This window comes from Dermacentor albipictus, chromosome 4 (genome assembly GCF_038994185.2).
Source record: "Dermacentor albipictus isolate Rhodes 1998 colony chromosome 4, USDA_Dalb.pri_finalv2, whole genome shotgun sequence".
Taxonomy (NCBI): Eukaryota; Metazoa; Arthropoda; class Arachnida; order Ixodida; family Ixodidae; genus Dermacentor; species Dermacentor albipictus.
The window spans coordinates 17,771,084-17,797,315 of record NC_091824.1 but is presented as its reverse complement, the minus strand read 5'-3'; the positions used below and the strand labels follow the sequence as shown (position 1 = coordinate 17,797,315).

The following is a 26,232-nucleotide window of genomic DNA, read 5'->3' as shown; positions in this document are numbered from 1 at the left end:
ATGGTTATACGCAAAAACAATTAACCGGGCGCTCAGCGCACATTTTAGCTAGAAATTTCACTTTGAGATCGTTGTCTCTAAACCCCTCCCACCGACATCCTGACGTGCGTTCTATGACGTGAGGCGATGAAGGCCTGCCACTGGGTCGTCTGCTTTCAAACAGTTCAAGACCGCATCCGACGTTTCGGTCCGCACCCTGTGGCAAGGGCGTCGCTGTTGAATTTCCCCTTCAATCCCTTCACTCCCGCGAAATAAAGCAGAAGCAAACCGCCGCGACGTACATGTAAAAACAAAATAACGCGTGACAGCGATGACGTATTCTCAGCTCCTGTAATCGCTTCTAGTTTTGCAGTGTACAAAAGCATGACCTTCGAGATCGGTTTCTGTTTCCCCTAGGGAGTCGATTCCGGGAATGCCAATTCATTTCGCCACCGTTCAATGTTGCCAGAGAAGTGCGACATAAAGGAATTCAAATTTTCTGCTGCACCGAATGCGTTAAATTTTGCCAGCTTGCTGTGGGAGGCACACTGTGGAGGCACACTACTGTTCAACATGCAATGCATAATTCAAGCTCGACAACTTGGTGTCATGGCCTCTTGAAATGTAGCCTTCTGGTGCCACGAGCGCAGGAAGCGAAAGAACCGCAAATACCACCGTTCCGTCCTTCCGACAAGAGCTGCGCGCGTGGCGGGCGATACAGGCAGGGCTCCTGCGTGCGAGAAGATCAAACCAAATCAAACTTTATTCCAACATTCGGGAGGCTGAGGGCCGTGGTCAAAAAGCCGCTACACGGGCTTGTCAAGGACCACGACCCAGTACAAATAGCAGGCACAGGCGAATACAGCAACATAAGGATTCATTTAAAGCAAAATAAATAAATAAATAAATAAATAAATAAATAAATAAATAAATAAATAAATAAATAAATAAATAAGAAATTGCGCATAGTAAACCAGACAATAATCTCAGAGATATTATCAGTAAAGATCCAAAAGAAACTTAATAACAATGCATTGTGTTAATGTTAAAAGCAGTCGATGAAAACACTGTATTCCAATAAATGCAACAACAGTAGTAAAAAAATAGAACAAGCAAAAAATGGACAGAATCACCCGGTATCAAAGAAAAAAAAAAGAAGGTACAACAGGGATTAGTTCAGTGATAGCATAAGAAAAGCGATTATGTGGCGTAAACCAAATAGTACATTAAGTGTGAGTTCAACAACAACAACAAAAAAATGATGAAGGGCCGTAATTGATATTTTCAGATTATTGGTTGATTCGAATCAAGTACAACGGCCAAAGAAATCGAATCATTTCTTTCCCATAATTAGTGCGTGTGCGCGAAATCTTCGACGTTTCAACGAGACGAGCATTATAAGTAAGTGTCCTCTGCTTTAGTTTTGAAACGGTGCTTATAAATGCATCCCTTCTAAAGCCTACGTGGCAGCGCTTCGTAAGAATTGTGTGATAATAGTCTGGTAGAGTAATTAGATTCATTTTACTGAAAAGGGGGTTATTGTGACTGCCACAAGGATCATTTGCAATAGCACGAATGGCCTTTTTCTGTATTTCATGTAAATTACGGATATTTGTCAGAGTCGTCGTGCCCCAAAGGAGATCACAGTAGTTTATATGGGATAAAAACAAAGATTTATAGATGAGAACTTTGTTTTTGGTAATGAAAAACGCACCCTCGACAGGATGCCTGCGATCCTAGATGTACTGGAAAGCAGTGTCTCAACATGCACAGTACATGGCATGTGTCACGAAACCGTTCAAACGAGCTGTCGGAAACTGAAACTCCGCGAAAATGTTTTCGAAAAGATTTCAGGGTATTACAGAAACATCGGACATCAAACCCGCTGCAGGCAAGAAAATTAACGTCTCCTTGCATCGCGTTTCCTTTGACGATAAATATGGTGTCGCGTTTGCCGGTGCCTAGCGCCCAAAACTGAGCACTTATCCAGAGTGTGCATCCATCGTTTGTCCGAGAAGCGAGGTTGCACACACACATATATTGAATACGACATCGGAAGTCTGAGGTTAACAAGTTCTTGCGCTGCACGTAACGGTTGTTATGAAACCAGCGGCTCTCGCTTCGAAGGACCCGCCCTTGTTGCTCAGTGGCTATGGTGTTGGGCTGCTGAGCACGAGGTCGCGGGATCGAATCCCGGCCACGGCGGCCGCATTTGGATGGGGGCGAAAACACCCGTGTGCTTAGATTTATGTGCACGTTAAAGAGCCCCAGGTGGTCGAAATTTCCGGAGTCCTACACTACGGCGTGCCTCATAATGAGAAAGGGTTTTTGGCATGTAAAGCCCCATAATCTGATTCTTTTCGCTTCGAAGGCTGCCGCCGTGTACCACGTCCAAAGCTAAGCCAGGGTTGTACGCTGCATTTGGGAAATACCGTTGCCTCGCGTAGTGCTACAACTACCTTAGGACAAGCGCATGCCTAGGGCTGGTGCCATTATTATTTAGTTATTATAGACTTATTATGTAGTTACTATATAGTTATCATCATACAACATGTATCTCCTTTTTCGTTTTTTTTTGTGGGCGCAGATTAATGACATTAGGTTATGCTGAAGTGGTGCAATCACTCACCATCGGTGAATATAAAGTCTATAGAAATGAATGTTTAGCCAGCTGTGAAACAGGTAAGTTCAAAGCATCTAGTACGAACATATCGTTTTCTTGTGGGCAGTGGTTTCTCTCCTGATACTTCGCACACATCTGAACCTTTGTAGACGAATGAATGAAGGCTGCTTGTAATATAGCTGGAGACGTTACACGGCCTTTTGATGTATGTGGAAGAAACTGGTAATTCGTTGTCGGATTTGAAAAAAAACAAACAATAATGGCATCAAACTTGCTGCCTTATGCAGTGATGCATAGATTCTACGTAGTGCTACGGTATTACTTGAGTTTTCCGTAAATTGCTTCCAGATAGTTTGGTACCCCCATGTAAAAGGACGAGTAAGTTCGGACTTGTTCGGTAGGCATTTTTGGATACTTTCCTTTTGCAATGCTAGATGCGACTACGTATTTATTTCTTTACAGTGACGTTCCCGCTGTTTTTTCTTGTACTAGCAGCAATTCAGGACAGTTATGGTCTGAGTATTTTCGTGATGTCTCCAAATATGGTGCGCGTTATCCACGTGTTATGCGAATCACCAATGATTCCTTCTACCGCGCACCAGGTGATTTTCCATAGGCATAAGGCAAATTCAACAATAAAGCTTAACCGATTATACAATTTAGGACACGCGTACCAGCTCTTAGAGCTTAAGCCCCACCATCACTGTAAGTCTACTTTTGTATATTCCATTGTCGCTCGTTTCCCTGATATTTTGACCACGATCATTCCCGCGTGATACTACGTCGTTCTGTATCAAAAACGAAACGGTAAGTAGCCAGCGAGGCATGTGTTGACAGGGGCGTACTCGAGCCACACAAACCAGCGATACGGGAGGAGCTTGGGGAACATGTCTGCTCTCATCTGCTGCCGCACAGACCAACTGCACGACGTGACGTCTCGGAGATACGTCGCGGCCGCTGCCACATTCTACGCAGGAAAAAAAATAGAAAAAATGAAAACGGGGCGTACTTCCACTGGTATGAATTTTCTTGCAAGACAAGAAAAATTGATTGTGCCCCACTTTAATGTTACGTGGCAAGGTTTAGTTTCTAAAGCGGTGAACGGTGAATAAAATGAGACGCGTTACGATGTAGTCGACTGTCTTGTTTTTTGTCCGCATTGTGTTGTTTTTATCGTTTATAAGTACGCTGTTGTTCTATTTACGCCTTGTTATCGTCCATGGACATCCTGCAGTGTAGCTCACCTAAATAGCCACATCATGTTCGCTGGACTTGCGCTGTTTTATATGCTCCAAATGTCATCTAAGATAATATCACGTTAAAATTATGGGGTTTTACGTGCCACAAGCAGGATCTGATTATGAGGCACGCCGCGGTGGGGGACTCCGGAAATTTGGGCCACCTAGGGTTCCTTAACGTGCACCTAAATCTAAGTACACGGGCGTTTGCGCATTTCGCCCCCATCGACATGAGGCCGCCGTGGCTGGGATTCGATCCTGCGACCTCGTGCATAGCAGCCCAAGGCCATAGCCACTAAGCAATCAAGGCGGATGTAATTTCGCAATAATAAAATATTATCGTTCGTAATGCAACCCTTGAGATCCGTTCTTTAATATACATGCGATATGTAGCGGTGGTATGTTGTGGTATATATTAATAATTGCGCGATATGCTTTTAGAACTATCGACACGTCGAACATTGTGAGTGCACCTTTGCTTGGCTTAGGCATGGCGCGCGACTAAGGAGCTTGCGAGCGTTTGCCATAACTGCACACGCGTGCGTGCGCGCGCGCGCACACACACACACACACACACACACACACACACACACACACACACACACACACACACACACACACACACACACACACACACACACAAACACACACACACACACAAACACACACAAACACACACACACACACACACACACACACACACACACACACACACACACACACACACACACACACACACACACACACACACACACACACACACTTGTAAGGGAAGGTGCTCCCGTACAGGCCTACCCTTACACGAACTCGTACACCTACACGCGTTTTTGTATATTCCGCTCGTACAACGCAATTGTACAATCGCTGCGTTCAAATTTTGTGTCGACGCCATTTTGGTCGTTCGTTGTTGATTTGAGCCAATGGTGTCACCACGAAGTTCACCTTGTTGGTGCTGCTCATGCTAGTAACGCAATACGCTTGACAGAGCAGAATATTTTGACGTTGCTTTGGTGGCTTGATGGAACATGGTTATAACGGCGCGTTTTGAGGACAGGACACAGAGAGAATTCGGTGACTGTCCTGTGTGCATTCTCTCTGTGTCCTGTCCTCAAAACGCGCCGTTATAACTATGTTCCATCAAGCCAGCAAGCATCCAGCCCATCTAAGTCTGTTAGTTCCTTTGGTAGCTCTTTGCAAGCAGAACTGAACGCTTTGGATTGAGGCGTTGTATGTGTGTTTTTTTGTGTGTGACAGCAGTCGGTTTTCCAGAATGTAAAACTGCGACGAAGACGTGTTACACATAGTGGTTGCACACAAAAGAACGCAGTGCAGCTCGATATTTTCCTTCTTTTTTTTCTTTGTACGGCTTCTCTGGTCGGAAAGCTTCTCTTGATGCTGAAAGTAGTTTAAAAGTTTAGCTGAGGGCGACGAACCAAAGTAAGAGACAAGTAAGGCCACTTGTCTCTTGTCTTCGCTTTAGCTGTCAAAGCCGCTTTAGGTACGGACCGCCTAGCTCTTCTTGCTACGGAGGCGCTTGCATTGCTTTTGGGGAATCAAAGGATGTGTGCCCGCGCAATGGTAACGCGTAATGCCCATCGTGAAACACGCGGCGATTAACCGGCCGCTGCTGTGCAGTCCTTCAGTTTGCGACGCTTGTCCGTATATTTTTGCCTATGTACATTTTGCTGCTGGACAAAGTATAAACTGTTTTCTATTCGTTTGGGTTAAGGCGCACGGATACCATTACTTACCATGCCCAACTATTTTTTGTTTTGAAAATACAAGCTGCAGTTCTTGCTAACCTGATGGCGTTATACCTTATTGTAGCCAACATATACGTGATGAAGCTAAACGTTATCAGCCATAGAAGAGTGAAATTTTATCCTGAAAAGACTCGCGTGTGTGCAGCCACGATCGCAGAGCGAACGGTGTCGATGCATTGTTTTTTTTCTGTGATGCGTGAATCGGCGGCCCTGCGGGACGCTGCTTCACTGAGGCTGACGTGTTTTTTCTGGCGTGGTGCGCAGATCTGCTCGCGAAGACTGTATCGGACGCGCACAACCGCACCTGCCTCTACAGCACGGAACAGATACAGGAGCTGACGAGGAAGCCGCTAGACATCTCTCGCGTCATGCTCTACAAGAACATGGTGGGTTACGTCATTAGAATGGCACAGGGCAAAATAGGCGTGACAATCGAAAGGAGAGATGCGGCATTGACGAACGCTGACTTCCACTGGTCAAAATTCAACTGCGCGGTGACTGGTTTACTCGTGTGCAGCGTCACGCAAGCGGGGCAACGCGGCTGTCGCCACGAAACTCGCGTCTACCGTGCTGCCACTTTCTCAGGAGGCATTTTTCTTCTTGTTCTCTTGCGCAAACCAACGTGGTAGTGATGTTGACATTCGCCTATAGAGCTGACATGCTGCCACATCGATTTCCCTGCAACCTTACAGTGGACTTCAAGCTTCCAGTTTATGAATCTTGCTACACATTGGTGATTTCTTCAGGACACATTTGAATATTTTGTGTGCTACTGTGCAATGTGCTTACTTAGCGATGCAGAAACAGAGCCTCGGTGTTTGTGACTGTTTTCGATTTCTGTTGAAGAGAATACATGTCAAAGGTTACATTTTCGGGAAAGATCAGCTTAGGTGTGGTAACTGCACAGTTGAAAACTGGCGTTCACTGATGTTCAGTGGAACGCAGTAGAAAATATTACGTTTACGCTGGAACAACAATAGACTGTACCAGAAAATGAACAGTTGAGTGGTTGAGGCGGCATCGGTTCATCAGTCTGCTGAAGTATTTTTTTAACCAATCATGCAAGTTCTTGGCGCTGCACATTGCCAATGTAAAAAATAGATTTCATTTCTTTAGAGATTTGCATGAGGTTTGATGAGGGACCGACAAATATCGATAAATAAAGCTTCAGAAGGAGTTATTGAACCTCTGGCCTTCTTAAGTAAATATCTTGAGCTGAAACTTACTCAAAATGAATTGGACGTCAGCGCCGAGTCAAGCCGTATCTGCATTTCCTTGTGTCCTTGCCTATATTGCTTTGTGCCGTTCTAAGAAGAACCAAGGGTCTAGCCGACGCCACGGTTACGATGGTGGGTGATATCTCTTGGCCCGTGCTGCAGCGTGCCTGATGCTTAGCACTGAAACCAGCCGCTTAATATATTTTATACTAGCGATATATTTATATCGTCTGTTCTGATAAGTTACTTAAACGATGAGAATACTTTCATAGAAGAAGAGAGTAGCCTTGTACATGAAGTGAATTTTGGCATAGAGCATTGACCTAATCCCTATTAAAAAGTTAATAAAAGAATCTTAGACTATAAACGCGGATAGGTTGACTTCAGATTCAGATTTGTTTATTTCAAATGTGTTCATCTTTACAAAGGAAATTCGTATTAATTTCAAGCATTAGACCATGGTTTCATTGAAGGCTGCTGTTCTTTCTTTTTGAAAGAAGCATGTTGGTGTTCCGTAATACGTCAGCACTTGTTCCCATACCACTTATGACGATGACGCCAGCGATGTCACCTAGAAGCGTGACTTGCTCTCTTGCACAGATCACTCACACTGTCGCTTCTTGTCATCTAGGCACACGAGGAGCTGTGGCTTGATTGCGCACAGAAGCTTACACAGATCATCCAGCAGATAATCGAGTTTGCCAAGATGGTACCTGGATTCATGAAGCTCTCACAGGATGACCAGATCGTTCTTCTGAAAGCAGGTGCGTCATTCTTTCGGGCTGAATTTAATTTACTCAGAGGCAAGTGATACTTTGCTTGCATTAACGCTTGTGTGTCCTAGTACGCAAGGACGGCACCATGCGAGATTAGTGTGATTCACAGCTGCACGCAACGTGGTACCCAACTAAGCCGCGACAAACATGAGCAGTACTTTTTTTGCGAGGCTGTCCTTGCTGAACTGAATACATAACAATCTTTTGTATTCTAAATAACAGCAGATTTACTAACAGTGCCATCTTGTAGCACTCAAATTGAGCGCCAACGGCGGAGGTTTTTGTGTTTACAGCCCATCATAAATACCAAAATTAGTACTTAGTCGTGGGTTCAATGAAAGCTTGTCTGGCCAGGCAGCTTGTTAATAAAACCAAATTACGGTCACTGATGAAGTCAAAATTAGTTGCTGACGTTTCGGAACCCGCAAGGGTTCCTTGTTCATAACGCAGCAGACTATGGTCGTAGTCAATCTATATGCGTAGCACCTGACGACGCAAAGATACGTCAGAAACTAATTTTAACTTCGTCAGTGACCTTGATTTTGTTTTGTTAATACTTACTTGTTCCAAAACTGTTGATACGATTTCTCAGCCAGTCTTTAGTTGTTGAACCAACGTGCCAGAATGTAAGCAATCGCCCCGCTTGTGAACAAGGATATAATTATGTGCAAGCCAATATGCAATACGTGCACTAGTGCAATGTACTGTTGCATGCACCTCGTCACTCGTACGGTAACGGCTACTGTTTGCATTTCTCTTTCGTAATCAGAGCATCATCCTGTGAAATGCTGTAGCTTTGATAAACCAGTATACACTGTGTTGTTCTTTGTTGGCATGTGCACGGCTGTTTTGTATGAGCCTTTACTTTGACTGACACTTCTAGGGCTCAGTTTATGTTTTGTTGGCGGGCGTTTCTTTTACCTCTGCTGCGCTAATATCCTTCCTTCATTTCGCTCTATAAACGTGGCTGGGCATTATAACTAACTTGTTCAAATACACTCGTATTAGTAGAGCTTCATACAAATATCACTATAGTGCTGCCTTGCAATCCTTCAGGCCCTGCGGGAATTGCAAGAAGTGCGCCGGCGCTCCTTAATTAGAAATATAAATTTATTATTTTATGCAACTCTTTGACAGTGACCACCGTGTGTGACTTCCTGTACGTTCAATTTGTCTAAGTTCAACATTTCTTGAGTTTAAGTTGTTATCTCATCGTCTCACAACACTCATTCAACGCAACAAAACCTTTCACTTTAAGCATGGATTGAAGTTATGAAGAAATTTCTTGTGAAATTGACGAAGGCTGAGAGTGTGTCCTCATTTGATGTATACTTTAAGTCACCGTGAATAATCGGGTCTTGATCTACCTACTATTGACAGCCTTGAGAGCTGCTCAGAAAGAAGCTGAACGGCAGATTTGAGAAGCTGAATTTGTATTTCCCGCTTAATGAGCTCGATGGCGAGGTAATCTCGATGACGCCATGAGCGAACGGCGAATTAAGCGCACCGTACACTTCTTAAGGCCGCACCTCGTGCGAGCGCCACAATGGCGGCAGCCCCGGAGGACAGTTGCCGCGCATTTCCCGCTGGAAAAGTGTTGTATGAAACTCTACGTTCGTATTTCCCCCTAACGCTTCAGCGGTGGTTCTCCGCGCGCGCGCGTTGCTTGAGGTGAAGCGCGCTTTACGTTCTAAGTTGTCCTGTTTTCGGTCTGAGGCTCTGCACCGTCGCAGCCCTTGCGCGAACTCGGAGGGATCGAAGAGAAGGAGAGGAAGGAACGTGAAAGATGAGCAGCCCATACACTGTAACTTCTACAGTGAGATCATAGTTGATGTAGTTTGTGTCGGTGATAGCTAACAGCCGTTACCGCTGTCTTTGTTGCAGGGAGTTTTGAGTTGTGCATACTGAGGATGAGCAGGTACTTCGACGTCGCGACGGGATCGGTGCTCTACAACGACAGTCTGCTTCCGATGGACGCTTTCATCACGCAAGGTGAGGATCTTTCCATGCTTCTGTAACGGTGCACGTGTACCCGGAAGATCGACAGTCGCATCTCATCGTCTCAAACCTCGAAATACGCTAGCGTTAAGGAATAGTTTGAAGAAAACTTTAGAATCAGACGCCTTCACGTGATGCCCATTAAACACTGTGGGCGCAACAATTCAGGATGGAATGAAACCTTAAGCATGCAAAAGACTGCGCGCGAGAAATTTGATCAGCAACACGAGAGAAACTCACTCTAATACTCTCCTTGGCGCTGAGCTAACAGCTAAATTCGAATAAGAATTTCACAGGAAGTATGTTAAGTCAATTGTAGAGAGTTTCTACAGCTCTCTTGAATTGCAGAGATGGCTGCCGCTGGTGGCTGCTTGAGTGAGTCTCCATCAGACGCCTTTTTCATGGGATTCTTGTTGAAAAGAGTTAGTTTATTTGCGATGAATCTTGTCAGGGATAGTCTGCCGCGGGGTGTCTCGTTGGTCGATAAAAACAATTTAACTAAAATTATAAACTCGCTAAAAAACAAGGACAAGACAGAAAACAGCCAGTGACTTAGCTAGGTCCACTGGCATCCGGTGCCCATAGGTATTCCGTCACCCCCCCTCTCCCCGCCCAGGTAGGTGTAGTCAAGAAGGCGAGGATATCGAAAATTTCCGGAGAGTGCGGGGGGGGGGGGTGATGTTTCAGCCCCGGTTAAGCCGCCTTGGATATCGCGATTGTGTGCACCCCCCCCCCCCCTTTACTTTCGTTCCCTGAGGTCGCGTATGTGGCAGGCATACAGGCTGTTTTATTTTCTGCATCAGATAACACAGGCTGCTGCAGTTATACCTTGTGATAAGCACATTTGCACATCTGCTTTCAGACCGTAAGGCTTTGCAGCCAATACAGATGGAGCACCGTGGGAAATATGGCTCACGAGTAAAAAATATTTTAATACAGTTTTAATTAGTGATTTTAGAGGCAATATTGCATTTGCAAAATTGAAACCCGACTATCATATGTTTACCAACAACAACTTTAGAAAAATCGCGGTAGGTACCACGGCGTGCAATACTTTGGCTGTGGGCAGCCCTGAACCCAAACGAAAATTAAACAGCGTGCTAGTGACGCCGATCTCCCCGCCCTATTAGAAAAACGCCACCTGCTTCCATGTTGCGCGGGCGCCAATGCTATGACAATTACGAGGTCTCTTCATTCTGATCAGTAAAGCCTTTTTGTTTATTTGCTTCTATTGGCAAGCGTCATTATCCGAGCTGTGGTACCGCCACAAGATTGGGAACGGATAGAGTACGCTTCGCGTCGAGTCCTGGCTTCGCCACTAAAAAAGAAAGGAAGAAAAAGAAGAGAGAGAGAGAGAGAGATAGATAGATAGATAGATAGATAGATAGATAGATAGATAGATAGATAGATAGATAGAGAGAGAGAGAGAGAGAGAGAGAGAGAGAGAGAGAGAGAGAGAGAGAGGCGATGAAACCCGTGCGAGCGGAAGCTTGCGCTATTGTTGGTCTGCACTCGCAATAGAGAGGGTGGAGATACCGACGTCACTGGTGCACTATTTCGTATTTCTCTTGGTACTGGCATAGTGGGTCGCTCGCAGTGCCGTAGTACTGCAGGCTGTAGCACTCAAGATGATTTTTTTAGAGAAGAAGAGTTAACAATATGACTTTGGGTCCTCGATTCCCAAATTGTAACGTATCCTCTATAATTGCCAACTAAGCACTAATTTAAGGTATCCTTATTAATTATCTGCCATATTTTGCACGATACCGTGCTCCTAGAGGTCACAAAGACACATAACCTGATAGAATATAGGAAAATAACCTCACAAAATTCACCTTTTTATAAAATTCCGTGCAGCTGAAACAACACACTGTATTTGTGACATGAAGTCACACAACAACAAAATAATAAAAAGACGATTAGCTAGGTCTAGGAGACAGTGTTTTTATTCAACACCGCGAAGCTCATGCAAAAATAATGCACATGATACAAAACTGATAAATGAAACACCGTATACATTCTGACGACACAAAAACCAATTAGCGAATTAAATTTATAAGCCCGAACATTCGTTCAATCATTACGGAAGATGTTGATGAAGCTGCAGCCTACTATTCTGCGACACTACACATCTGGCACATCGGCTACATGAGTTGGGGCTGTTGGTTGCCGGAGCATACTTTACCATTTACGCCCAGTCAAGCCGGTGGAAAGAGGTGGGTCTTCAGACATGTATGACACCCCCCCCCCCCCTCAACTGGCACCCGGGGCCCACGGCCGCCCTCTCCCCCTCCCCCCTCTCGTTACTACGCCACTGAGAAGAGCTGTTCTGTGTCTTGTGATGTCATTAGTCTTACCCTTGCCTTTCTGGCACCATTTCGAATTTTATTCTATATCAGAAGCCAACTACCCCAACAACATATGTCTCGCGAAATTGCAATGACACATGTCTGCAGGAAAAAATGCCTCGTACAACTACAACACATTTCGACTGCATGTCCTCGGATCGCATACGACGTTTCGATGCGTCAAGTGGTTCTCAAGCAACAAAGGTTTTAGTCCCGTGACATGAAACCAGAACTCCCGATTAGCCCAAATTTGGTAATTTATTGCGGCGTACGCAAAACACGCACGACGCTTAAATTTGTCTGGTACGTGTGTCGAAATACACACTACATCTCTACCAATTTCACATTGATATGCTGGATAGTTCCCAAATTGCACACTAATGAGCATCCTACTGAGTGCCACAATACTTTTATGTTGCACACGCTACATAATTATAGTTTTGGCCACCAATTACCGCACATTTGACGAAAATCCTCTGCATATTGCACCATGAGCACTCCCGACGGCTTGCTCGACAATTCTTCGTCCATATTTGAGGCGCAGAGTCCCCACTGCACATATTGCTTAAACAGCATTGCTAAAATAGTGTTCATGTGGCCTACATCTAAAATGAGACAGGTATTGTCAGGCAAAGACCTTGTTAAGGAAGAAAAGCTTTTGATTTTGCGAACGAAACGCACGTAACACAAGAACTCTGTTCCCACGCAGCCTTCGATTGGAGCCGCTAGCCGCAGTTTTTTCACCGAACCTGCGTGGAGAGTTGTGCTGTCTGCACCTCGTACATGCTGGTCGCGTGAGTGGAAGAGCTAGTGGGATATACCGGCTTACGCAGTGAATGTGCCTATGCCCACGAAATATTTGCCTTTTAGTCTACGGTCAGTTCTTAATAATTGGTCAATCCAATTCAATTTTCTTCACAATGCGTAAAAGCCGGCGACATCTCATCGTTGTACGCGAGCCCCAACGATGACTTCGCTATGTAGAAAACGAGCGCGATAGTTTTTTCATAGTTCACTGAAAGTACTTTGATTAAAACATGTATAGATAGAGCGCTTGATATTTGGGTTTACTGAAATGTTCTGCCCTCGTTGACGGAGCATCTTTTGCCGCCTGCGCAAGCTTTCTATGCATGCAAATGCAGTGACTCCGCCTAAAGGTAGTTTTCGATGCTTCTTCGAGGGACTTAGCGCTGGATATTCTTCATGCGGACGTGTAGATCATCGATGACAAAAATACTAAATGTACACCTGCACTAGCAGACTGAGTAGGTCTATATTGATGTAGGAGCTTTCGTGGCTCTTTGTCCCAATTTCTGCGTTATAATAACCCTAAATGAACCAATTTGATAATTGCGGGCACAAAGCGCACAGAGCCGAAAATTTGCTGAAGGTTGTTAAAGGGAGCCCTGAAACACTTTTTGAACTAGAATGGCCCCGCTATTAAAGGACATTATCTCAAGAAACTCGTGCAGGAAACGTTTCGCGACTCATTAAACTGAGAGTGAAGTTATCGCTCCGACACCCAGCTTTCATCATCTCCGCGGGCGCGCTGGAAGCTCCCAAGCCAAGCGCGGCCGAAAGTCGGCTGTCGCGGAAGGGCTCGTCGTGCCACCCGGCGGCGGCGGCCGCGGTAGGCGCCATCTCGGAGCCACGCGCCGCTGCTACGCGCAGTGCGGCAGATTTAAGGAGCCCGCGTCGGAACGTTTCATCGCCAAATAGACTTTCGGTCCCCATATACACGGCCATCCATATGATGCAAGGAATTGACTAAACTAATTGAATTTCTCAGCCTAAAATACGTAGAAAAATTGTAAACTACGACATGTACACAACCTACCGATATCATAGATCTCGGATTATAATTTGACTTTACGAGAAGACATAATTCTGTTATGCGAAAACTCAAACAAACATCTTCACACACAAGCCGGCTGCGCCGTCCGCCATTTCCCGCGCGCCGGCGCTACGTGTGTCTGGGGGGCCACGGAGCGGCGCGCCCGGTTCTTGTGTATGGACCCCAGCTGGCGCTCGCCTCCGCCGCATCGCGGCCCACGCAAGAGGCGGTGGTTCCACCACCATGCTCGACTTCGCGCATAGCGTTCGGGGCAAGCGTTTCCAGGTAAACATTACGGTTACGTACGTTCCAGTTGCCGGAAAGCGTGAGAGGCAGTCAGGGATCTTTGAATGCTATCGCGTTCCACTCTTAAAGGCGAAGCTTGAGCGTCCCCCAAATTTTTTTCATGTCATTTTGAGATCTCGTACCTGTATACAGTCCGTTTGGATAACTCAAAAATGTCCAATTACTTATTACTAAAAGTGCTCTCGCTATCACGAGATAAGCCAGCTGGGCCAGCTGCTTTCGATGAAAGTAGCGGCATTGCGGAAGCGAGAGCAAACGATTTTTTCGCTGTGTTTTACAGCAGCTTGCAATTTCCCTGCTGCATGAAGCACAGCAATGTTTGGCTGACATGTTCACAGCAGCCTCTCCGACAGATGGACATTTTCTTCACTATGTTCAAAAGTTTCTCACAGTTCCGGCGGCTGGGCCCGCCGGAACTGAATCCTGCAAACAAGTTCGGCTTCACTGAAGTCTTTTACTTTTTTTTTTCAAGTTGCACGACAGTTGACACGATAGAGCACCTCATTTGTGCGCAGGCAACCAGATTTTCAATATTGCATCGCCGTCTTGAACTCCCGACTTGGTCAGCTCATGGTCAGCTGCTCATGTCGCGGCTTGTCGCTCGCCACTTTCCCAGGTACATACTGCCAAATGTTAAAAGTTATGGGCCAACAAGGGGCTGCTTCGTGTGCTCAAGATAATTCTCAGGTTATAGGAAAAGAACCACTTGAAAGGGAACAACAACTGGTGCGAAGTCTGCGCGGTGCCGCTGTGCACTATTGCTTGCTTTCAAGCAGAGCACACAGAGGACGAATTTTAGAATGGTAGCAACCAAGTTATAAGGGCGTTCATCAAAGCGACAACATCGCTATATTTTAGTTCAAAGAGCACACCTTTTCAGCTAACGTTAGAATTTTGAAGCTATTGTATGCATTTTACGCATTTGCCATAAACATTAATATACCATGGACATTTTCGATCTTTCCCAATCGGCCATCTGTCGAACTTCACGCAAGTCCTCCAACGTAACTCAAAGGCAGCATTTTATAAAAATGATGTTTAAATGTATAGCATGAATCTCAACAACGTTCAGTTGGCAACGTTGAAAGGGTACTCGGTTCCTTTAATAATTGCATTTGCGGCACCTAGTCGTAACTTACATGCATTGTTATAGGTGCGTTCTTTCCCGCATCAGGAAAGCTACTACTAACTGCCGGAAACGTGCATATCATTAGAAGGTCGCCCAAAGTTGTTCTCTCAACGTTGCTAAATGAACGTTGTTGAAATTCAGCCGATTTTTGAAACACAATTTTTGAAAGTGCTGCCCATCGATTTATGCTGGTGCATTGCGGTGAAGTTTAAGCAGATGACAGGTTGGGCAATTTCTTGGTATGGCAAAGTTTACGGCGGATTGCATAGAGCGCATTGTAGCTGCAAAGCGTTCTGCTCGAGGTCGGCACCGGGTCTCCTCGGAGTCCCTGTACTGCTGTGCTTGCGCTGTGATGTGGGGCCGCTTTCCTTCCCCACTTTAAACGCCCTTTCCAAAGTGGCAATAAGAAACTCGTTGTTTGTCGTTCCTCTGCTGAGAAACCGTTGTGAACGCTGATGATGACCCAATATGTTTTCGTTATGCGCAGAAACCCAAGAGATCAAGCTTGTAAATAATGCCTTCAACTTCGTGCGGAGCATAGCCGAGATGAAGCTGACGGAAACGGAACTGGCACTCTACTCGGCCTACGTGCTGCTGGCTCCGGGTGAGTGGCGTCCGCACTTTCGAGCCTGCGCGCGCCTCCGTTCGCGCGTACGCGCTCGCCGGGAAATACGGCTGTGCTGACCTGCGAGCGCGGGGGGGCTCTCCCTTTTCAACCTTCGGAGCCGAGTGGGCACCTCACACGGCAGCGAGTGAAAATAGCCGAAACAGTTGCTACAAACAAAACGGCTCGTATTTATCGAATAAAATGCAGTCTCGCGAAAAGCACAGTCGCTAGAAATAGTCACAGTTTCATCGGGCAGGTTATCCTATATTTAAAAGTAGGAGATATAAATGACTGAGATATAGGCAGAGAAATGCCTTATGTGATGGAATGCGAACTTGATGATGATGATGATGATGATGATGATGATGATGATTTCGCACCTAGCGAGGGCTTTGGAGACACTGATCGGGTGGTCTTGCATGGTGCCTATGAATGTGAACTTATCGAATGGAACGTTAAATTTGCTTACCAATATCCCGTAACACACATCACTATAAAAATGTCAAATCAAACGGAGTTGCCCTGAAATATACGATTGTCTTCAAGCTGTTTCTAAATACTTGCACATTCTGTTTTCCAAATCAGACAAGTGCCGTCTTACTGGAGGACAGCCAGAGAGGAGAGAAAGCATGCATAGAAAGGCAGGGAGGTTAAGTAGACATAACTCTGGTTTGCTACCCTTTATGGGCGACGGAGCGAAAGTAAAACCGCGACACAGAAAGGGGAAGAAAGATGAGATCAATAATTATGGGCCAGTATCACTAACTTCAACAGTTTGTAAATACCCGAACATGTAATTCATAATCATATTACTCAATTTTTAATTGCCCATAATGCACTATCTGAGTGTAAACACGGATTCAGAAAAGACTATTGGACTTGTACACAATTAGTAGGGACTGTTCACGATATTGCATTGGCAGTTAACAATGTTGTCCAGACAGGTGCAATTTTTATGTATTATATTAGAGCATTCGATAAGGTGTCACACAAAAAATGAATTTTCAAATGAGAGAAAATGCTTAAAAACTCGCACTTAACTAATTGGATCTCAGCTTACCTCAATGACTGGTAGCACTTTGTTGTATTTAAAGATGAATGCTCTGAGAAAGATTTCGTAGAACCTGGCGTCCCCCAGGGATCGGTGCTTAGACCGCTTTTTTTCTTTTGTTTATAAATGACATTGTCAGTCACATATCTGTTAACATATAACTGTATGCAGACGACTTATTTGCAGATGCAGATGCATTGCATTATTTGCATCGTATGCAGATGACTGATTTATTCTGAGGTAAAACTTTCTAATGATCAGATAACGTTAAACGCCGCATTTTAAAATGTAAACGCTGTAAACGAACCAGCTCTGCAAGCAGCATTTGCGTGCCTAACCTAGTCTTTTCATTAATATTTATGATATTCTGACTTTAAGCACCACGTATATACGTAAAGGTAATGTATTTTTATCCCCCTTTCTTTCGCTGTGCCAATCACCAGTAATGAACGCGGTGCCCCTGATGCACTTCAAATTTTCGTGTAGTCTAAATTAAATACTTATGAGTTACTTATGAGTTATGAGCAGATCAACGTGTGCTCTTAGACCAATCACTGTCCAGCGGCAACGTGTGGTCCACAGTTACGGTGGAGAACGCAAGTGCGAATTGTCGGAAGCGTTGTTGGCGCGAGCGCCACGCCAGCGCGTGGCGCTGCCGCGGCTTCGGCCCGTGCGGGCCGCACAGAACAGCACCGCGGGTGGCCGCGCGTTGCAGGGGGTTCGCTCCTCTAACGCTCTCTGTGCTCGCTTCGCGTGGCGCAGACCGGCCGGGCCTGAAGGGCGTCTCGGAGATCCAGCGGTTGAACGCGGCCATCCTCAAGTCCCTGCGCTACGAGCTGGGCAAGACGCACGAGCAGCCGTACAAGGGCGACGTGAGCGCCTTCGACTGCCTGCTCGCCAAGCTGCCCAGCCTGCGCGAGGTCAGCCTGCTGCACATGGACGCGCTGGCCAAGTTTCGGCGCACCGTGCCCCACCTCGAGTTCCCCGCGCTCCACAAGGAGCTCTTTTCCGTCGACATCTGAGCATCTTTCTCGGCGACGAGTTCATCCTGCGGTGCAGAAGGCCTCTCTCGACTCCGCCACCATATCCGGCCGCCGCTCGCCCCGCCGTCGCAGCAGCGCTCGCTTCACTGTGCAGCTCGTTTGGCTGCGGGGAAAGCCTAGCTTGTAAGGCTGTGCTGGGCAGCACCGGCTGCTTGCCCAGACGACGGCCGGGGCTGCCCCCTGCGAACGTCGGGCAACCCGCTGGAAACGGTCGTGTCTTCTCCGGAGCAGTTCGGGGCACTTTTGGTTCGAAACTTTCAGCCTGGTAGCGTGCCGGCGAGCGTGCTCGCTTTTTAGCTGGGAATCGGTGCCCGCGGTAGCTGCTACGCGTCTCCGGGATGCAGTGTGCCTTTCGACCCCGACCTAGTGGACTTTGGAGAGACTTTGGATACGTCCCAGTGACTTTGACGCACATGGCGTAACTTTCAGCAGCATGACGCCGCCTGCATCCGCACCCTCACATGTTGTACGCTGCCGGCATGCGTCCCAACAAACGACACCGGCTTTGGCTCCGCCGGGACGTTTTGGCAGAGCCAAAGCGGTTTCATTTGTTGCTGTCGTTTTCTTCGTGTGTTGCTTAACTTTCAATCGTCATTTCGAGAAATTCGACGCTGATTCAACGCGGCGTCAGGCGCCAGCTCGTCGCTGTTGCACGGCGCGCTAGTGCATCACTGTCGGTGGTTGTGTGCCTCTGGTCACCAACTCCGTGGTGATGCGAGAAACATCAATCTTACACGATGGCAGCTGTGCTGGGTTCTTGAGTGGTAATTGCCTGATGACGCCAGTGGCCCACAGCTGTTGTATAGCGTTGTTTCGGCCATTTCTTACGCGGCGGGCAAAGTCAACGTTGGACTGCTGCGGGATATTCTTATGGAAGCTGGTTTTGACTCTGCTGATACGGGAGCTACCGGAGAAGACACATCGTTCTCAGGAGCCCCCCTTTTCCCTGTTTGCCTTGTTGATCGCAGGCTGAAAAAGTTGTTTCTATCTGTTGCTTTTATGTTTAGGTAACTGCTCTCGCTTGAAGAAATCTTATGCAAAATTTGAAGCCTGCTGGAAGTGAGTGTCGGTAATTGACAGGATGAATTGCTGTCGTAGTTTAAGTACCACTAACCTGCATGCACTCCGGTCGGCCTTCTCTTTTGTTGAGACTACAGCTGATTGTTCAGGCCTGTTTGATTTTGTGCATGTCTTTGGCACATCTGAGCCTGTTCAGTTGGCAGTGGTGTGGTGTGCTCAGTGCTGTTTGGTTGTAAGATACGTTCTTTCAAATTTAGTAGAAAATCGTGCAACACTAGGTGTCTTTTTATCTGCTTAACTTGTGCGTGCGCAAAAGAAATAAATCAGGATAAATTTTCGTTTTACACCTCCCCTGTACCAATATGAGTTTGCAAGGAGAATGGGGGTTGCTTAGTCAATATTGTATTCAAGCTCGGATCCTTTCTTCTATCAAGGAACAATCGTCATTTTCTCCATTCAAGAGTCGTGCAATTTCTTTCGTCCGCTTGGCGTAGTCAGCATATTTCTTTCTGTCTTTACGACGAGCGTTGACGCAGACGCCCCGCTCAAAAACCAGCCGAGGCTCCTTCGAAGGCAGCGTACTTTTTCGTCGTTACCATTACGTCATCCTAGCATAGCTCAGACCGAGTCAACCATCGGATCACGTTCACAGCTCGAGCACCGCATATTGCCACCATCTTGTTTCACTTCCACTCGCAGCTTCCCACATCGACAACACTGCCACCAATTTTTCTGGTCGATTGTGGGGGGCGTCCCCATGTGCAACTTGCAGCTATCGCAAAACTTAAAAGTGTGTACGGTGTGACGTCGACTGAGCCTCGTGTCGAGATAAAGGCCGTGCCGTGGTCGTCGTGTGGTAGTGTTCGCCAACGGGGACCGTTGTTGGTCGTCGTGCGCAAAACCGTTGAGGAACGTGGCTGGTTGTTTCCAAGCCCGCAGGTGATGGTGCTTTCTTAATTACGGAGGTCGAGGCGCAGTGTGCGACACAGACAGAGAGGGAACAAACAATCACGTGGTGGTGCGGTTTCGGATCAACGCGTTGTCCCTACAGCGCGTTGTTGAGATTATTGACCTCTTTCTTAACTTGTTCCTTTCACTGTTCCCTCGCTTTCGCGCAGGCGTTGTTCGGTGTCGGGCGTTTTCTTGTTAAGCCATTCGTGTTTTTACAAGTTCTTGTTCTCGCTGTAATAGAGGTAAAAACAAAAAAAAATCACGTGCTAACTCCGCGGTAGAAGGTCAAAAAGAAGCTCGGGCACATACGGAAACACAGAAAACAAACGCAAATACATGCACACACACACGCAAAGATCACGAAGCAAAACCCAGCGCTGTACATAACGAATCATTACCAGGTAGACATGTCGCGAGGCTCATCCAAGAAATTTTGTTTGTATTATCTTTATTTTTTTGTCGCTGGGAGGCCGTATAAGTCTGCCTCCCGGGTAATCATACACGGAGAGAAAGAGAATGAAGAAAAAAAAAAGGAAAGAACAGAAGCAGAGCGAGAGAAGCAATAATGTGATATCTTACACGACACCCCGTATTATATACAGAGGAAACACGAAGAGTTCTGGGCTGCCCCTTGTACATAATGCGCACCTTCGCGACCGGTCGATCTCCATAGATGTGTAATTACTACCATTATTATTATTATATTATTATTATTATTATGATATTATTATTCTTTTTTCATGCGACGATACACTAACCGTATTTCTGCGGGCCCTGTTTCGAAAGCCTCTACGTCAGTGCCGTTGTCCTGTGTTCTCGAAACCTGTTTCGTCTGCTTTCTTGTTGACAACGCGCAGGAGAGCCGGAGGTTGTGCTCGTATTTGTTCTCGGTCGTCTGCTCAGGGACGCCGCTGCGATCGGTGCTAGGGGGGGTTGCGGGGCGCTCGCGCACACTTCTCGCCCGCCGTCGCCGGGAGGGAGGCGTTGCCGCCGCGTTGGTTTGGTTCCGGCGCGACGGACGCAGTTGGGAGAGCGCTGCGGGTGAAGTAGCTCGCTGCGAAGTGCTGCGGGTCTCTGCTGCACGCGAACACGCACGCACGTGCTACTTTGCCGGGGAGCTTCCGTGGCGGAACAGACCGATATCGCCGCGTTCATGGCGCATGTGTACTTGCCCCGCCAGCTGTCGGTATTTACCGCTACGTATCCCGCTGTGCCGGTCAGCGCTAGTCTGGCCTCCACTGTCACATTGCTCGCCTGAAAGAGTAGTGCCCAGACAAGCTCGAGTAAAGCACTGACGAGCTGCATTGGCAATGTGAATGCGCGTTATTTGGGACGGGAGTTCGTTTTTATCCGATGCTGCTAGTATTGCAAAATCTTTTTATGCTCATTATGCGGTCTCTTCGCATCGAGGGTTAAGACGCTTAAAAAAAAAAGAAACAGAGGAAGAAAATAGGCAGGGGGGGGGGGTTCAGGGCTGAAGAACTAGTCACCAGCATATGCCAAGGACTACTACCGGCATTCATTGTGACAGTGATGGCGCAGTGAAACTCGTCGTGCAATCGGACTATTCGCGTAATCGGCGCATTTCTTGCTATACCTGCACGCTATTGGGAGTAAAACCTAAACGTCCCGTGTGCTCAGAGTACGCACCATGGCTGCGGGTGAGCCGGTTTACGCTAGGCCGGGTTAGTACTCGGCTGTGAGCTTGGATTTTAACAAAGAGCGCCCAGCGCCATCGAGCGGCAGACGAGAGCGTCCGCGCGCGGGAAGTGTGCACGGCGCCGGGTCGCTCAGTTCGTCGGCGTAGACCAGGTTGTTTCGTGGATTGCTGTTAACGAGTGTCGACCTCCGAAAAAATTTCTCCTGCTTGTCGTTATGCGGCGCAGCGATTCGTTGAGCTCGTTGAAATATGTAGTTGTGGATAAATGAAACGTAAAACGTTCTTGAAGACTACTACTGTGCTCCGCTGCTGTACAATGCATCCTTTCTCACTTTCTTAAAGATTACAAAGTCTTCGGTGAAAGGTTTAGATGTTTTAGACAGCCTTCGGGGTAACACGTCCTCTTTTTTTTAAATGTTATATGCTCACTTATTTATGAAGCACAAACGTGAATGTTCGTTTTATGACATGACATGACTTGAATAAATGTACATTGTATGCCATCATACTTTTCATTCACCTGTTCTGCTCATTTTGACTTTCTTTGTGTATACTTCTTGTATTCAGTGAGCGCTACAGCCCTTTCTTTGAGACCCAGTTTTTGGTTGCACCACATGGTTCCGATTCTGGAATAACAGTCATTATTTAAGTTTGCAGTGCAATCAGCGATCCCCTTGCGCCGCAGATTTCAGCGTTGCCCTTCGTAGCCCCTTTAGGCTTAGCTTCTTTGAAGCACGGGCACAACATGGATGCACCAAAAACTCAGGTCGTCAGGAAAGGGCTCGCACGTCTGTAAAAACGAGTGATCGTACGTTACTCTCTCCGCCGTCGTTTATTCATTTCTTTCATTCTGTCCGAGCGCGTGGTCTTATCATTCCCCCTGTTCAGCCCTCGTTCATCCATCCCCACACCGGTCCCCCTTCCGCTTATTATTATGGATTTTTTCATTAGCTTCTTACGCTGTTATAGTGTGCGTGTTGTCGCTAAATGCTAACTGCAACTGCGCGCGCTTTCGCCCATCCGAAGCCTGTGTCATGCTACTGACCCTTCGCTGCCATCACGCATATGTCACGCGTAAGCATGCTGGTACAAACATGCCATCCATAAACACATAAACGAGGACGTGCACGTCAACCTAAACATGTTGTTTTTGTATTGTCTTCCCCTGTCTTTTGTGTTTCGTACTCTCTCTTTCCGGCGCACACTTGGTTCGTGCGTGCCAGACGGGCGGGGGGGGGGGGGGGCGCTAACGCAGCTAGCCGCCTTCCCCGGCGCCTTTGTTCGCGCGCGCACCACATCGTCACTTGGGGAGCGTGCACAGTACAAGGGAGTTCAAGTTCGCCTCTCTTATGACGCTATCGACGTGGCACCTACCTCCAACACTGGTCCGTTCGTTTTGTCATTACCAGAGTTGGATACATATGCTGTATGTACGCAACGTGTTGTTCTTAACGGACAAAACGCATGGAGAGATGGAAAGCGCCCGAGTAATGCGCTCTTGCAGGACTCGGAGGGCCCCGTGTACAGAGTTAACAACACAGCAACGCTTCTTATCACCAGCGACAGTGTCTTGAGCTTCGCTGCGTTTTCTTTCTGTCTGCGTCTGTCCTGTACCTGAACATGTGAGCACTTTCTCGGCAACACTCTCCTGCACGGAGTACAGCAAATGAAAAACAAAAGCGAGTGATATAGCGTTTAGTAGTCGCGATCTGACGCCTTCCGGAAATGAAAAAAAAATTTGTTCGTAAGGTAGCAGTATTATAGGCGGGACAATCTTTGAGCATCTTGAAGAGGCAGAGAACCGTTGAACGTGTGTGAAAACCCGAAAATGTCTGCACGGTTAGTTTCATACTGAAATCGCTTGTGCTTAGCCGACTGGTACGGGTCTGTTCGTAAGGCATCGACAGGTAAAGCTGCGCGTATGCGTTCTTTTTGGCCGCGATGCTAGTTTTTTTTTTTGCTAGGCCGTTGAACTGAACGTTCACAATGCTTGCAACAAGTCAGTTCGAAAAGGTCGACTGTGAGCAACGTTTAGTTCCTATCACTGTTTCCCGCATTACCGCCTTCCCCATTAATCAGCCACGGATGCCACGTTTTCGCTAGATTTGCTGCCTTCAGGACCGACTTTTATGGGACATGTATTTGTCTACAATGGTTTATCGCAGGGCACATGAAAGGGAATTATGTTTAAAAAAATGAATTATGACTCCCCGCTTTATAGGACAGTGCATGGATGGACAGCAATACGTGACTAAATATTCTGTAATGAGTTCTATTACTTTCGGGATAACGCTGAAGATATATTTCTAATGCCCGTTCGTGAAATGCACGCCCGCAGGACACCGGTCAGCGAAATCCGAGTTTTATAAAAAATGCGCAACACACAAACGGCATTCAAGATTAATCATGTTGCACTGCATTGAGTGGTGCTCTTGCTTCTGAATCAATTGGTGACAGGTTGACCTTGCTATTTATATGATGGGTTGCAGTTCAGTTGGCTTGGAGGCTTGCTGAGTCCATTTAGAAAAAGAAGTATATAGACTAAACAATGTGTCACAACCGATGTTGCAAAAATGTCCCTTAACCGGAAACATCCCGAATGATGGTGATTGTCCGAGGAAATGGCAGAGAAAAAAAAATAGGAAAGGAAGCTCCGGAACCCTTAAAATTGCTTTCCATGAGACAAGGGTGAACTTACGCATGACGGGAGGTCAACGTAGCAGTTATTATCACATAGCACTTTTCACACTCATGAACCACAGGAACGTGTAAAAGTGCGAAATTGGCTGTCTTTTTCTGACGATGTTAATAGCTTGATTTCGGTCTCCTCGTGGTCACCGGGAATGAAGGGAAAAGAGAGGAAAAGGGGTTGAAGCAAAGAAAGAGGGGCTAGTGAGCTAAATATTCGAGCTGGCGAGCGAAGCACTGATGGAGGCGAAATTGCGACCGACGAAATAGAAAGCTGAAGTTATTGATGTTTCACGAGCATTACCACCTGGTGCCATAAATTAGCGATGGACAGCTCCATCGCATTCTTTCTCCCGTAAATCGTTGCGGTGGCGCATTCTTCCCGATTCTCCCCAGACGCACCCTCTCTTTTTCCTTTCCCGATTTGCTCGCTTCCTCGGGTTGCGTCGAACGGCGGAGAAAAAAAAAAAGGAAGAAGGTGCAGCGATAGGTGCTGCCCTTCTGTGGAGAGGCCGAGGTTTTGAGGAAGCGCGCGAGTGTAGACCACTACAGACAGAGATGCTACTATATTCGCAGCATAATATATTATTATATTATAGAGAGTGCCTTCATTTTCACCTGCTCGCGTAACACATACAGTCGGTCATGCCAGCCAGCCTCAAGAGAAGCGCCGGCTTTGTCTTCATCAAGCGTCGTGCTGTAGCCGTAGCGGTCGGTGATGATGGCCTGCGTCGCGCGTGCGCCGTTCCCTTTCCTACTCGTCCCGCTCTCTCTCCACACGCACGGCGTCACGCAAGCGGCCTGCTTTGTAGATACACCGCTTCTCCTCGCTCGCTTCAAACACCGACGATCGTCTCGGGTTTCTCGCTAGCACACACACTGCCATCGCGGCTGCAATTGCGGCCTCGTTTTCCGTTCGTCATCTTGCCTGTGTTGCTGCCCAGCGTGCTGTGAATCTCTGGTCGCATCCCGAACGAATCATTGCCGCGGCTTGTTTGCTTCCTGAGGACATGCCGACTGACAGCCTTCATTTCTACTGTACTTTCCGACTTAAAGGTCTGGCGGCTAAGAGCTTCTGATTGTCCTTAAAGCTTTCGGAGTACCCTTCACGTTGATTCTGCCAGAAGAGCCATTGAACTAGACAAAGCAGTCGTCAGGCTTATAACGAATTCGCACATGGCACGTCGAACGGGAATACACGCCGCAGTGTTGCCGAGCACGAGATCGCGTGCTCGACGTGAAGCGCAATTGAATGTTTAAATTCAGCAGGAACTCTGCTAGTAATAGGAATGACAGCAGCAGTTGGCGTTATTTGTCCTGGCACGCAAAGAACGCGTATTCGGCGCATTTGTTGGTTCGCCCGGCCGCGCCTCTTCTACGCTGGGGAACCCGGCGCACAGGTCCTCAGGACGCAAAGCGAGCGGCGCGCAAGGTTCGGTCGGGGCGCTGCGCTTCGCACTCGCGCTCTTGTGCGTTCCACTAACCATTGTTCTTTCGGTCCTCATTGTTTGATTTTGTGTTCTCCAGATAACAATGCGTTCTACAATGTAAATTTCTTTCTTGCGAGTGGTTCATTGCTGTCCTCGTGACAGCCAACGTTTTATCTTTGGCGTCCGTTTCCTTTCTTTGCCCTACCGTGTGTGTCGTTAGGAACTCTATGGGATGGAACTTATTATTTCGACAGTGTAATATATATATATTGAAAACGAATAAATGAATAAAGAGAGTCGTTTCATGTGACACAAAATAAAGTGTATCATTCGAGGTTCTCATGTATCCCTGTCGTTCATCAACGCAGGCCTTTGGCCTGGCATTGTGGCTGCCATTCTGCTACGTGCCTCGCGCAACTTGAAAATCTAGAGCGGTAGAAGAGAAGATGCTAAATGGTGAGTCCTGAACGTTGGCTCTGCGAGTGAATGTAGCAGCGAAGAGGTGAATACAGAGGGACTTGGAAAATCAAACAGAGCCCATCATTTGGGGATGTGTATCGTCGTTAACGCG

At 47.0% G+C, this 26,232-nt stretch overlaps 1 protein-coding gene across 6 annotated transcripts in view; it reads left to right on the top strand.

The window, feature by feature from the left end:
- Window positions 1-25,998, top strand: part of Hr3 (Hormone receptor 3) — a 157,164-nt gene extending 131,166 nt beyond the window's left edge. For all 6 annotated transcript variants that reach the window (XM_065450835.1, XM_065450859.1, XM_065450844.1 and 3 more), the window contains 5 exons: window positions 5,868-5,989; window positions 7,452-7,584; window positions 9,481-9,588; window positions 15,699-15,815; window positions 17,632-25,998. In XM_065450835.1, coding sequence (XP_065306907.1) covers window positions 5,868-5,989; window positions 7,452-7,584; window positions 9,481-9,588; window positions 15,699-15,815; window positions 17,632-17,891 — 740 coding nt within the window. In that variant the 3' untranslated portion in view covers window positions 17,892-25,998. The remainder of the gene's footprint in view (window positions 1-5,867; window positions 5,990-7,451; window positions 7,585-9,480; window positions 9,589-15,698; window positions 15,816-17,631) is intronic.
- Window positions 25,999-26,232: the final 234 nt, after the last annotated feature.